A 13,301-nucleotide genomic window follows, 5' to 3' on the forward strand; every position below is an offset into this window, starting at 1 on the left:
AGGTGCTTGTTTCTACCAAATACTTTTTTTTTCTTTTTTACTTTTTTTCAGCCTTTTGAAAGATAGAACTTGAAAGGAGGTATTTGATGTGCTGCTTTTCTAGTTCAGCTCTCCAGCATCTACCCAAGAGCACCATGTTCTGTACTTGTTCTACTTTCTCCATAGTGTGTAATGTCAACTGAGGAATCAAAACCATACTTTGATTCTGACATTTGCTGATATTTATAAGAAGTTGAACTCTGAGCCCATCCTCTGATAGAGAAGATGGAATCTCATTAATTTAACCCGTAACTAAGATACTCTGAGAGGCATTTTTCAGTTGAGAGGTGTGAGTTGTGCCTGGGACTGCGAGGTTCTACATAGTTCTTGCTGCTTTCTCGTACGGCAGCATCAAGGTGGTATTACTGTTGTCACCTCTGGGTACAGCGGCTGTTGTTGTGATCTGCTGTCACAACACTGTTCAGTGCACAGCCCAGCTGCACCAAAAAGGGAAGCTTGCTTTTTTTCCACCTAGAGTGAGTAAAGGTGGATACTGCTGCTTTCAAAGCTGCTTGGGGCTTTGAAATTCCGATAGGCTGGCTTGTGACCTGCCTCCTTTTTGACTCCTGCTTCCTCTCCTATTTTTTTGTGGTTTGGTTTTTTTTTTTTTTTCTTTTTGATCTTTTGACTTTTTTGTCTGCTCAGATCTCTGCTTGCCACTGTTATTTTGACTGTCCAGGATGCTTTTAAGTCTTCAAGCAAATCTCCTTTTATGCTGAACTTCCCTGTCCAACCCGAGCCGTAGCCCTGGCTGTGGCCACGCAGCTCCTCCTTTCTGCGGATGAGGGAAGAGCTCAGTAACCTCTCTCTTAAGGTCTTTAAGTCAGCTGGAGCCCAGTCTAACTAAGTCTTGGCACTGTTTCTTGGGACAAACACCTTTTCAATAGGCTTTTGTATGTGGCAGGCTCCCCGCTCCTCTTGAGCTGAAAGCAAACTAAATGCCAGTGGTGCTGTTGAGTCTTGTTGCAGTCTTTGTGCCAATCATTTTCATTGTCTCTTTGTGTCCCTTGCACATTTTCCATGGCCCCAGCTATGTCTACAATGCAGCCCACAGACCAGGGCTCTGTGCTACGCAGTATCTTGTTCTTGCAAATGTGAGATCAGCCACAGCTTTCAAAACAAGTGATGCCATAAATGAACTGAGCTGCATTTATTCTTGCAGGTTTTTCAAAAATCTCTCCCTGTTGTTAATCTTCTGTACCCGCTTTTATGATTGAGTGCTGTTTGGGCTTCTGTATCTGCCCATCTTGTGCTGCTGGCTGCATTGTGTGACTTTTAGAAAACACTTAGAACTCAAGGCTAGGCAGACATTTCAGCAGAAATTGAGGACTGTCAGCCTAGCTAAAAACTTGTAAGCTCTGTGAGCGCAGTGCGGGAGCTAAAGAAACGCTTATTGATCAGCTGTGCCATTTGGTGGACTCTTGAAACCAAACACAGCACAGCTTATTTTCTAAACCAAAGTCCTTCCCCAGGCTCTGCTGGATGAATGCTTTTGTGAGCAGGGCAAGGAACAGCAGGGCAGGGGCCTGGCTCACTGGTGTCTCGCTAAAACGGACTGCAAGGGGGGAGCGAGAGCAAGGGGCTGTGAGGAACGGGGGGGAGAGGGGAGTCTCAAGCTCAGCCTCTCCATAAAGCATCTCTTGCTGCTGTAAGTCTGGCCCTGGGGATTAGAGCACTCCCAGCACTGCTTACCTCCCAGTTCCTCTGGAGTTCAGTTACTTTCCCCATAAATAGTTTCCTTCATTGTTTCTTAGTGACTGAATAAAAATAGAAAATCCTGTCAGCTCCTAGGCGTGGGGAGCGTGCCGCAGACCGTGCGTTTCACCGGGCGCCGGCAGGGGTATTCTTCAATCTCACTCAAGATCCCACCCTTCCCTGAAATCCACGTGTCTCGCCCAGCCGCTCCAGGGAGACTCAAGTGATATTTTGCAATGCTTAAAACGCCCTCAGCCTTGTCTCCTGTCCATAATTGGCTAAAAGATGTCCCTGATGAGAACCGAAAGGGACCGTTTCCCAGGATGCAGCACACTGCTGCTGTCTCATTTCTGCGAATACCGAGGAGTCTTAAGACCAGGTTTCTGCGAAAGCGTGGCACAGTACCAGCCACTGGGATGAACTGGGACGTTTGCCTCCTGCGTGTGACACCAAGCACAAGCAGCACTGCTGTGGCACGAAAAAACCTCGGGTGAAATGGTGAGAATTCTACAGACTCTGGAGAATGGCCGCTCTGGAAAATGCAGGTAAATAACATTTCCCTGCTCCTGCAGACATCGCTCGGTGGGTGCTGCCTGCGGAGGATGCACTGCAGCACCGTTTCCCCAGGCACAATGCAGTGCTCCACGCTGACAGCTCAAAGATTTTTACTCTTGATTGCCACAGCATTAACTCCTTATCTAATTTTCCTTGGACCTTCAGACAGCGCGGTGCCTGGACGGAGCTCCAGCCTGCCCTGCCTGGGTGATGCGAACAGGATCAAGGACAGCGCGTTCGCATCAAGTAATGCTCCTGCCAGGAAAATTCCCACTTTTCCATGAATGCAAACTGGGCTCTTTTTCACGTATGGCAGTGCAAGGGCTTTGTCAAGCCTGTTTTTCTTTCACAGGTTGCCACCTGCACGCAAGTATTGGCAGCTCCTCTTGTCATTCTTTTCCACGGCAGACTGTTCACTGCCCAGATTTGTGCAATAATTTGTGAAATTGTTCACGTGCTGGCTCAGCTGCAGCCCGGGAGTTGTCACGGAAGCCAACAGAGTTCAGGAAAGCCAGGGTTTGTGTCTGGGGGGGAGCCGTGGCTCAAGCGCAGCCTCCCAGAGCCACACTGGTCTGGGGAAATGTCATGAAATTTGGGGGAGAATGTGTGTTCCAAGATAGTCTCGTCTCCTGGGCACGAGCACCCGGCTGCCGGCCCTGTGTGTGGCAGAGGTGTGTGGCGGGCAGGGCTTTCGATGGGCATCATTTTGGCAGAGGAGCGTTAGCAATAAATGTACGGCCCTCGGAAGGTCACAAACGGGAATAATTCTCAAATAATCCCCTTTGCATTTCTTAGAACAAGTTGGGGCAGGACTATTTTTAACAGGAATGAGCCCAGCCTTGTCTCAGCTCCTTTCCCTGCTTTTTTTTTTTTTTTTTTTTTGGCTTGTTTCCCACGCCAGGGCTGTATCAAGGTTAATTCCACTGTCCTGGCCCAGTTCTTCCCATCGCTTGCGTTGCCTCCTACAAAACACCCCCTGCGTTTTTGGCACTTGCTGCCCAGTTTTCCCCGTCTCTCCCTCCCTCCCAGTGCCGCGGGAGGCTGCTGGTCGGGCACCGCCATCCCCTTCGCCGGCCAAAAGATCGGTGAGTTCCTGCCGGGAAAAACCGAGGGGCCAAACTCCCGGTGGCATTTGCCCTCCTTCGATAAAGGAGCCCCGAGCGGGACTTTGTCCCCCTCCCTCCCTTCCCGAGCGGCTCTCTGCCACCGTTTCACAACCGGCCGGGCTCCGCTGGCCGCCAGACCCAGGCAGCTCCCGGGGGAGCCCACGGCGGGACCGGCGGCCCCTCTCCAGCCGGCGCCGAGAAGAGGGAAGGCGCCATTCCAGACGGCGGGAATCACGGTACCGCCGCTCCCCGGGGGCCGTGCCCGCCTCGCGTTCTTCGCCCCGCTCTGCTCTTTCTCTCTCCTCTTCCCCAGCCCGCCGCCCTCCGCTCCCACCGGGGCCGCCGCACCGGGCCGGCCGCTTCCATTCCGCTCCCGCCCGGGGGGTGCGGAGGGGGGGGGGGGGGAGGAAGCCCCGCGGCCTGTCCCATTCCGCTTGGCGGGGGGAGGGAGGGGAGAGGGCGGTGCCGTCACGTGAGAGGAAGGCGGAAGCGGCTGAGGCGAGCGGGAAGGGCGGCGGGGCCCGGGGGGCGGCGGGGCCCTTCCCGGCGAGGCACGGGGGGCCCGCGGTCGGGGAGGCGGCACCTCAGCCCGGTGGCTGGGGTTCCTCGGAGGGGCCGCCCGGCGCTCGCCGTGACCTTGGTGGGTGGTGCTCGGTGCCGGGCTGCGGGGAAAGGCTGCCCCCCCGCCCCTGCCCTTCCGTCCCCTGCGGGTCTCCCGTGCTCTTGGACCGGCGTTTGCTCCCGGTGCTCCTTTTCAGACTTTTCTAAATCACAAATTACTTAAGATTTCAGAAAGTTACGGTAGAATTAGTACCGAAGGGTAGCGGCTCTCAGCCCTCCAGCTGGGGAGGTGGGATGGCAGCTGGTGGCTTGAGAGGGTGCCCAAAGCCTGCGGGAGAAGTCGGTTTCCATCCGTGGGAGGGAGGCCCCACAGTGAGGTGGGTCCTGCCGCTCTCTCCCCGCAGCGCTGAGCAGCCATGGAGAAGATGAAGCAGGTCGTCGGGCGGGCGAGAGCCGCCTTCAACTCGGGCCGGTGCCGTTCGCTGGAGTTCCGGCTGCAGCAGTTGAAGGCCTTGGAGCGGATGGTGCAGGAGAAGGAGAAGGAGATCCTGGCGGCCATCAAGGCGGATCTACACAAGGTCTGGGTCGGGGGGGTTTCTCCTATGAGGCATGCATGGATGGCGGTCAACCCTGAAGGGACAGAGGGAAGGTCAAGGACTGCCTTTGCCTTGCCAGATGGCTTTAGCTGATGTCTCCTGTGGTCCCAGCTCTCACTGTAGCTTGCCAAGGTTTGCTGCCACTGTTCCTAAGAAGGAGCTAGTCTGAGGCAAGTCCTGGCTGTCAGGTTTTGGCTTCTGCACGCTGAGCCCCATGCACCCGAGCTGACTATCTTTGCTCAGGGATCCTTTGAGGCAGCACTACCAGTAACTGCCCTGGCAGACACTTTAAGCCAGCAGAATTTACCTTGCTTCCCTGGATGCTTTGCCATCCCCTCCCCAAGCTCTCTGTCGTTGCAGAGTGGACCCAATGCGTACAGCCATGAGATCCTGGGTGTGCTGGGGGAGCTGGCCCTGGCCATGGACAAGCTGCCGTCCTGGGCAGCCCCACAGCCTGTGAAGAAGAACCTACTGACGATGCGGGACGAGGCGTACATCTGTCCCGAGCCGCTGGGGGTGGTGCTGATCATCGGGGCCTGGAACTACCCCTTTGTTCTGGTCATGCAGCCTTTGATCGGGGCCATTGCAGCAGGTGGGGACCCGCCACAGCCCCTATCCTTCCCGGGGCTGTGGGTGGGTGCTGCAGGAGGCAGGAGAGGAGCGCAATGGCTCAGTGTCCATGCTGCATTTATGTTGTAGGCAATGCCGTGGTGGTGAAGCCATCGGAGATCAGTGAGAACACGGCTCGGCTGGTGGCTGATCTCCTCCCCCAGTACCTTGACCGGGTGAGTGTGGCCCCGTGCCTGGCATAATTGTCTCGAGGAGATATCTGTCATGCTTTTGAATGGTTCCTGTAGATTAGAGTCAGATCGGTTGCCCACACTCTCCAAAGGAGCATAAGCAGGATATATAGAAAGGGTTGAATTGCTCTTAGAGTACAGAGACACATTGACATATTCCTCCTGAGTTTGGTAATTTAATGTGCCTACATAAGGTTGCTGCAACCTGACAGCTTTTTTGACATTCACGACCATGTAAAGAGGTGTGTGTGTAATTCTCACCGCAATAATTGCTCTCAGACACTGTGCTGGGGTTGTCTCTGGGTAAGCACAAGTTTGCATTGGATGCTGGCTGTGCCTGGCTCTTCCTGAGAATTGGGTGCCATTTGCTCAGTAGCAATATGTCCCGGGTTTTCTTGTCCTTTTGAACCATGCTCATAGAGAGAGGTTTTTTTCCTCCACTTGTTTGGCAGTTCTGACATCCATTGCGCTGTCGCAGAGGCTGTTGCTCTGACAGCAGGGCCCCACTGTGCAGTTTCCTCTCGGCAGTTAGTGCTTTCTCTATGCGAGGGGTGAGAGCTGCAGAAGGAGACAGCCCTCGGGAGAATTCAGCAGTTATATGTGCTCTTGGTCTTAATATGGGAGAGTAGGTACACAGCCTGACTCAGTCCTGGCCTCAACTTTCATTTCTTTTAGTTCATGTGGCACAATACTGCAGGTGAGACCTCATTTCAGGGGAAGGAGCAGAGCTTGTCTCTGTAACTGCCATCCTTTGTCCAGATCCTAATGTAGCTCATAAGCGAGTCTGCCCATGCAGAGCTCCTGCCTTGATATATTTGCTTTCAACCAAGGTAATGGTAAGGCTCTTGTTGGCCCTGCAGGAGCTGTACCCCGTGGTCACTGGAGGAGTACCTGAGACAACAGAGCTGCTGACCCAGAGGTTCGATCACATCCTCTACACCGGCAGCTCCGCAGTGGGCAAAATTGTGATGGCAGCGGCCGCCAAGCACCTGACGCCTGTCACCCTGGAGCTGGGTGGGAAGAGCCCCTGCTACATCGACAAGGACTGTGACCTGGCCGTTGCCTGCAGGTCAGGCTGTTGTAAGCCCTCAGTGGGCCATTGTCCCAAGACTATGGGTATCACTCAGGCATGATTGACTGGGCTGTGTGGTCTGGAAGGGACTGACCGTGGAGAAACCATCTCCCTTTCTCCTGCAGGCGGATAACATGGGGGAAGTACATGAACTGTGGGCAAACCTGCATCGCCCCAGACTACATCCTCTGTGACCCGTCCATCCAGAGCAAAGTGGTGGAGAACATCAAGGCAACTCTGCAGGTGAGTGTGGAGTTCCTCGTGCTGTGGGAGTTGTCCCCGTTGCAGCCCAGGTCTGAGTTTTGTGACGGCAGCCCTGGAGCTGTGGCTGAGGGCTTTGGTTCTGCTGTGCCCCTTGGCAGGAATTCTATGGGGAAGACGTGAAGTCATCTCCGGATTATGAAAGGATCATCAACAAGCGTCACTTCAAGAGGATCGTGGGCCTGCTGGAAGGGCAAAAGATTGCTTACGGAGGACAGACTGATGAGGCCTCCTGTTTCATAGGTGGTTCTTGCAACTGCTGGGGAGGGGCGGTGGTGGTGTGTGCCTTTTGAGGGCTGTGCTTGTGTCTGTGGCTCCCTTGATGCGTGTTGAATGCAAGCGACGCCCAGAACGAGGTCCTGTGATGGACCGTGTCTTCTGTGCTGCTCACACTGTTTCTTGCCCTCCTGTTTGTCTCAGCACCGACTATCCTCACTGACGTGTCTCCGGAGTCAAAGGTGATGGAGGAGGAAATCTTTGGACCGGTGCTGCCCATTCTGACCGTGAAGAGCGTGGATGAAGCCATTGAGTTCATCAACTGTCGTGAGAAGCCCCTTGCCCTGTATGTCTTCTCGAACGACAAGAAGGTGGGTCTGGGCTGTGCTCCCCTGCAGATGTGACTCTTCACAGTTTGATGCTGAATGTGGCCAGTGCCAGGCACGTCTCCCCACCGGGTCTGTGTTGGCTCCTCTTTGCTTTTGAATTGCAGCGTTTGTGTCGCTGGGGACCACGAGTGTCCCCAGAGCGTGCTGGAGGCTCCCAGTCTCCTGCTTTGCATTTGCATAACTTCGTGAAATAGAAGGATAAGGGGCTGAATTTCCTCCTTAGTGCCTTGAAGTCTTTCATGATTAATTTAGTTACTTTTAATATATTGGGAGGCAAGCTCCCAGATTTCCAACTTTCACATCCTTCTTCTGAACTTTCCCACTTTCTTTGAGTTAATGTTGCATGGAGAGGGCTCGTTGGAGTTACCAGCCAGAGGAAATTATATGATGGCCTGTTGGCTCATAGCTCCCCTCGCAGTCTGTCTCCATCACATGGTCTGGTCTCTTCCGGGCTTTTGTAATGTTCTGTTTGTTATTTTTTTTCATCAGTTAATCAAAAGAGTAATCTCTCAGACTTCCAGTGGGGGCGTTACTGGAAATGATGTCATCATGCATTTCTTCCTCTCAACCTTGCCCTTTGGTGGTGTTGGTAAGTTACTGGATCTCCTTAAGTGTTGTGACTTGATGCAAGGTGTGACCGAGGGAACAATAGCAATTGTTTTCTGTCCAAGTGCCCCTGGGCCTCTCACAGCCAAAAGGTCTCTGTGTAACAGATCTCAATAATGAATTTGGGGAGTACGTTAGGAAAGGGTCCTAAAGAGAAAAACCTTTGGGTGTGTTTTGGGGAAGATTGAAACACTTAGTGCAGACAGACATGAAAGGTGCATTAAAAACATCAGCTGTGATGGGAAGTAATTGCAGCATTAAGGGTAGGACTTCAGTTTGTGGAGAATTGAACAAGGTATGGAACAGCCTATGGGAGCTTTGCAGAAGAGGGTTTGGGTGTTAGAGTGCTCACAAGCTGACTGTGAACCTACAGTGTTCTGCTGCTGTGAACAGCACACGCTGTCCTGGAATTGGAAAATGGAGGTGGATCCTCCAGGGCTCCTCGGGAAACCCTTCGCACAGGGACACAATGAAGTACTGGAGAGTATGTAGTGAAAACGGAATGGGGAAGAAGAGGGATGGAGTACAGAGGGACATCTTAGAGACTGAGAAGTGCTGCAGAGAGGAAGGAACAGTTGTCCTCTCTGAAGGAATATGGAGAAGTTGTGCTTTTAAACTGCAGCAAGGCAGATGCAGGGTAGGTAGCACACACTGCAGCTGGCAAACAACTGACATTTTCCTGTGATGCTTTTTGTCCTGCTGGTGGCCTCCAGTGGCCAAAGGTTTGACTGGCTGAGCCTGTGGTGTGACCTGGGTGGGTTGTGTCCCTTAGGTAACAGCGGGATGGGTGCCTACCATGGCAAGCACAGCTTTGAGACCTTCTCCCACCGCCGCGCCTGCTTGATCAAGGACCTGAAGATGGAGGGTACAAACAACCTCCGGTACCCACCTGGCAGCCAGAAGAAGGTGGATTGGGCCAAGTTCTTCATCTTGAAGCGGTTTAACAAGGGCCGAGTGGGACTGGCCATCTTGGCCCTGCTGGGGATTGTGGCAGCGGTGGTAATAAAGGTGAGTTTTCACTCTTTGCCATCTACATGAGTGCATGTGCAATTCCCCTGATCTGCAAATTCCTTCTTTGCAACTGCAGTCCTTTCTTAGAGCCTGGGCTATTTTTTTCTGTCTTGAGACTTATGAGGGAAATTATCAAGATGTGCATCTCTCTTGCAAGTGCTATCCAGAATAGAAATGTCCTTAGAGAAGTCACCTAGGCTGCTCTACTGTTTGTTGCTGTGCCTTGGTGGGTGACACCTATGAGAAGCTCCCTCCAGAGGCAGAGATCGCTACGTTTTGGACAGGTCTCTAGAGAGATTTTGATTCATGGGCTTCCTTCAGCAGCAGTTGTGAACTGCTCCACAGCCTGGTCCAGCTGGCTGCGGTTTTGTACTGCAGGGCCCTGGGGAAGGGAGTCTGTGTCCTAACGCCAAGGGCTACAGCGAACTCTTGTTCCTCAGCCAGTTGCAGACCCCATCTGACCCGTAGCTCAATTATTTCCATTTCCTCCCCTCTTTCCGGCTTGGTAGTGCAGAAGGGTGGGATGTCCTCCCCTCTCTGCAAGAGGCAGAAGCCTGCTGGTGCTGGCTGGATGACTCGAGGTGCCTCCTGAGGTGGAGAAGTAATATCTAAAGCTTCAAGTGTGATTGCTGGTGGTTCTTCGTGGCTGGTGGACCAGGCACTATATGTGCCTGCACTGGCTGCTCCTTGAAAAGCTCAACTGTGCATCCTGGGGGTTTAGTAGGCTTAAGGAGGCAGCCACGGAGGGGACAGGAGGTGGCAGGGTGGGTCAGACTCTGCCCTTCAGTCTGCTCCGTGTGGTTATTGCTGCAAGGAGACATGCAGGAGCCCAGCAAGCTGGGGAGATAACCTGACTGCTTATCTGAGTCCAGGAGGAGGTGTAAGAGCCAACAACTGGCTCAGGTCTTGAAGCACCAGCCAGGGAGGCGGGCCCTGTCTAGGTGAATGCCTCTCAGCGAAGAGGGGAAAACTCACAGCATCTTGAAACCATTTGGGTTTTCTCAGAATCACCAGTCTGTGCTGAAGAGAAAAGCCCTCTTGATTGTGCTGGCTGTTCAGAGGCTGGGCTGGCTCAGTGAGTGGTAAGGAGGAGCAGGTCTCAGAGCACTCCTGTGGCTGTCACAGTGAGGTAGGAGCCTTTTTCTTCTCCTGTGTGTAGACCTGTGATTTGAGACTGGGCAAAGCCTTGTTAGAGTAGTGACTGTGGGGCTTGCAGAAGGTTCCACCTGGAGCCAGAGAGCAGTGCTTTCCCTGGAAGTGCTCAGAGCTCGTAGAGCATCCAGGATAACCAGTCAGTGCATGCTGAGGGGCAGGAGGCAGGCGAGCTGGGCGCTGGGGAAGTCACCCTGAGTGAAGGAGCTTTGCTTCAGGCTGTTCTAGAAAGCAAGTTGGTTTTTTTTCCAGCAAACCCTTGACAGGACATTGGCGTTGTGTTTTGCTTTCACAGATGGTTTACTACTGAAGAAAGGAGAAAGCGCCGTGTGCAAGTCACACTCTGAGAGCTCCCTTTGTGTCTGTTTCCTTAAGCTGAGAAGTCTTTTTTTTTTTTTTTTTTTTTTTCCTTTTCTACTGGGTTATTTCAGTGAGCTGTCACACACACAGAGTAGCCTTAGAGAGGCACTAACCAAGAGAAGGCTCAGACTCCTGTTTACTAAAAAACCGTGCTGCAAACAGAGGGACCAGTGGGTACAAGCTCTCAAAAGGAGGACTGCAGAGCAAGAAATACCAGTCCCTACCTCCACCCCATGCCCTGCAGAGCGCTGCTTCCAGGGCCACACACACTGTGTCTTGCACCAGACCTCTTACCTTCCTCCAGTGACAAACAGGAGCTGAAGTTTCAGCTGCGATTGGGTTTTCGTGTGTTTTCCCTGCGGTTTTTGGGATGTGCTGTCTTCTGTTGTGCTCTGAAACACCACCCTCTTGGTGACGAGTCTGAGACAGGCTGTGCTGGCTGATGGTTTTTACCAACAGGGATGGTTATGAATAAACCTAGTGAGGTCCCTTTGCTGTTAAATTGAGGTGAAATATTCGTGGATCCCTATGAGCCAGAATCGTCCACAATTGGTCAGGAGGTGCAGGCTGACTCCATTTTTTGGGGTTCTGGGTTGCATCGTGTGCCTGTAAGGATTATTTGGCAGCTAGAAAATGACAAAGGTGATACCTGCACCGCCTATATTTTGCTGATAAGGGTATGTGCTCACACAAAAGAAGTTTCAGGCCTGTTTTAGAGAAGAGGGAATCGCAGAGTACCCTATTGTGGGTCAGCCCAGGTGGGCACCCAAGCCCTGCGCAGCCACTCATGCACTCCCCCCAGTGGGAAGAGGAAGAAAATCAGGAGGGTAAAAGGGGAAAACTTGTAGGTTGAGATAAAGTTTAATCGGTAAAGTGAAACTTGGGCGTGCAAGCAAGCAAATAAAGGAATGAATTCACTACTTCCCCTCAGCAGGCAGATGTTCAGCCATCCCCAGGAAGGCAGGGCTCCATCACATGTAGCAGTGACTTGAAGACAGATGCCATAACTCCCAATGTCCCCCCACCTCCCTCTTCTTTCCCCCTAGCTTTTATCACTGAGCACAACGTCATATGGTCTGGAATATCCCTGTGGTTAGCTGGGGTCACCTCTCCCGGCCGTGTCCCCTCCCTGCTTCTTGTCCCCCATCCTCAGCCTACGCGCTGGTGGGGCAGTGACAAACGGAGACCTCGATGCCGTGTGAGCGGTGTTTGGCACAACTAAACCAGGGGTGTGTCACCGACACTGTTCTGGTCACAAATCCAAAGCACTGCACCATCCTAGTATGAAGAAACTTAGCGCCTACGATTAAAATTAACTCCATCCCAGCCAAAACCAGTACAAACCCGTTCCCGGTCAGATTCCTCTGAGAGAAAACAATTACTGAAAAGAGTGTGTACTCCTTTGTGTTTGAGCTTCTTGGGTCTGCTGTAATCTTGCACTAGGAAATCATATGGGGCTTGTTCTAGCTTGGGGAGAGGATGCTGGAGAAATTTAAGGTGAAAGGACCTTAGAAATATTAATGTTTAAACAAGGTACATTTTAAAAGTATTATTAAATGCAATTACTCACTATAGAGTAGAAAATTATATTTACTGTGCAATAGGTGGGATTTCTTCATGTCTGGTGAAAATCCATGTGCCTAAGCCTTTTTAATATATTTTGCAAGTACTAAATAAACACTGAGAATTTCAATAATAAACCGAGCGTGGTAAGTCCCTGCAGTCTGCTGGGGAATCCTGCCTGTCCTCTGGGCGCTCCCGGCTCTGTTGGCCGAAGGTCACACGCGTGTTGCGAGGTGCCTCTGCCACAGCACAGGTCCCCAGCGCGATGACCTCCCTGTTCATGGGGATGGAACCCACCGGAGCTCTGGCAGGGAAGAGGAGGCAGGGAGGGCGTGCGGTGAGGCGGTGCCGGGAGCTGTGGAGGAGCTGGACGGTTTTTCCTCCTGTCCTGTGCAGATCCATCCCCCTGACGGCCTCCCACCTGCGGGCGCTGCCCGGTCGGGGTTTGCTCAGATCCGGATGATAGCGTGGGCTGCGTTCCTTGGCTCCCCACGGCTGCTGCCACACGTGAAAGCGCTCCCCCGGCCTCGTGCCCCCAACGTGGGCAAAGCCACGTGCCCTCTCGCAATCCGGCATGGGCGGCTGAGTCACTGCCCCGGCAGAGCGCAGCCATCCAGGGCTTGCGTATTCACAGGGTGAGGACATATCTGAGTAAAGGGCATCTTGTATCTAGCGAGAGCCCTGGGCCCGGGCCAGCTCTCCCCTCGTGGGAGGAGGAGAGATCGCTCCGAGCTGTGTCAGGGGAAGGGCTTGCGCCAGCTTGCACTTGCTGTGGGAGACTGGTGGAGAGAGAAGCTGCTCTGAAGGTAACTTTCTTTTTTTCTTCTTTTTTTTTTTTTTTTTTTTTTAATGAGTCATCTGCTTTCTTGGTGAGGATTGGGGCTGCGTCACGCAGCTGCGGCGGCAGGCAGGGAAGAGCAGATTTTAACAGTTACAAGGGAACCTTGGTGTCTCCTTTGGCTAGACGGGAACTGCAGGCAGATCTCTTGTCCTGCCTGAAGAGAGGAAAACTGCTCCCAAGAAGCCAGATGAAACCTCTACAACCTCTCCTTGTGTTTCTGCAATGCCTCGCAGTTACCGGGAAGGTGGGCGCGGGCTGGCTCCAGGCACACAGCTCGGCTTCCAGCCGGCTGCCCACTGAGGCCATGGTCATCTCCGTGTTTTGGCTCCTTGGGAGCATCCCTGTGAGCAGAAGAAGGGGTGTCTGGTGGGTTTAAGGGGTATCCCTGGGCTAGGAGAAAGCACACACAGAACAGGATCTATCAGCGATCCCCAGAGGTGCTGGGTTGCCATGAGAGGTGCCCTCCATTGGTGGACCC

The 13,301-nt window shown here is 53.0% G+C and overlaps 1 protein-coding gene across 2 annotated transcripts; it reads left to right on the top strand.

Annotated features, from left to right (window-relative positions):
- The first annotated feature begins 4,372 nt into the window (after window positions 1–4,372).
- Window positions 4,373–12,110, top strand: LOC141473458 (aldehyde dehydrogenase family 3 member A2-like). Of its 2 annotated transcripts, none has more exons than XM_074160965.1 (10): window positions 4,373–4,534; window positions 4,913–5,144; window positions 5,252–5,337; window positions 6,213–6,421; window positions 6,550–6,667; window positions 6,787–6,928; window positions 7,106–7,272; window positions 7,780–7,879; window positions 8,669–8,904; window positions 10,355–12,110. In XM_074160965.1, the coding sequence occupies exons 1-10, from the start codon at window positions 4,373–4,375 to the stop codon at window positions 10,367–10,369; spliced, it is 1,467 nt and encodes a 488-aa protein (XP_074017066.1). In that variant the 3' UTR covers window positions 10,370–12,110. The 2 variants fall into 2 exon arrangements, with proteins under 2 accessions (XP_074017066.1, XP_074017065.1); XM_074160964.1 differs by lacking the exon at window positions 10,355–12,110 and adding an exon at window positions 9,913–9,993.
- The last annotated feature ends 1,191 nt before the right edge of the window (window positions 12,111–13,301 follow it).

This window comes from Numenius arquata, chromosome 18 (assembly GCF_964106895.1).
Source record: "Numenius arquata chromosome 18, bNumArq3.hap1.1, whole genome shotgun sequence".
In the NCBI taxonomy this organism is placed as follows: Eukaryota; Metazoa; Chordata; class Aves; order Charadriiformes; family Scolopacidae; genus Numenius; species Numenius arquata.

What these genes read in the sequence shown, in the direction of transcription:
- LOC141473458 (XM_074160964.1), top strand. Translation starts at nt 4,373, where the DNA reads ATGGAGAAGATGAAGCAGGTCGTCGGGCGGGCGAGAGCCGCCTTCAAC. An exon ending in TGAGGCCTCCTGTTTCATAG is followed by an intron (nt 6,929 to 7,105) that starts GTGGTTCTTGCA and finishes TGTTTGTCTCAG; the next exon opens with CACCGACTATCCTCACTGAC. An exon ending in CTTGCCCTTTGGTGGTGTTG is followed by an intron (nt 7,880 to 8,668) that starts GTAAGTTACTGG and finishes TGTGTCCCTTAG; the next exon opens with GTAACAGCGGGATGGGTGCC.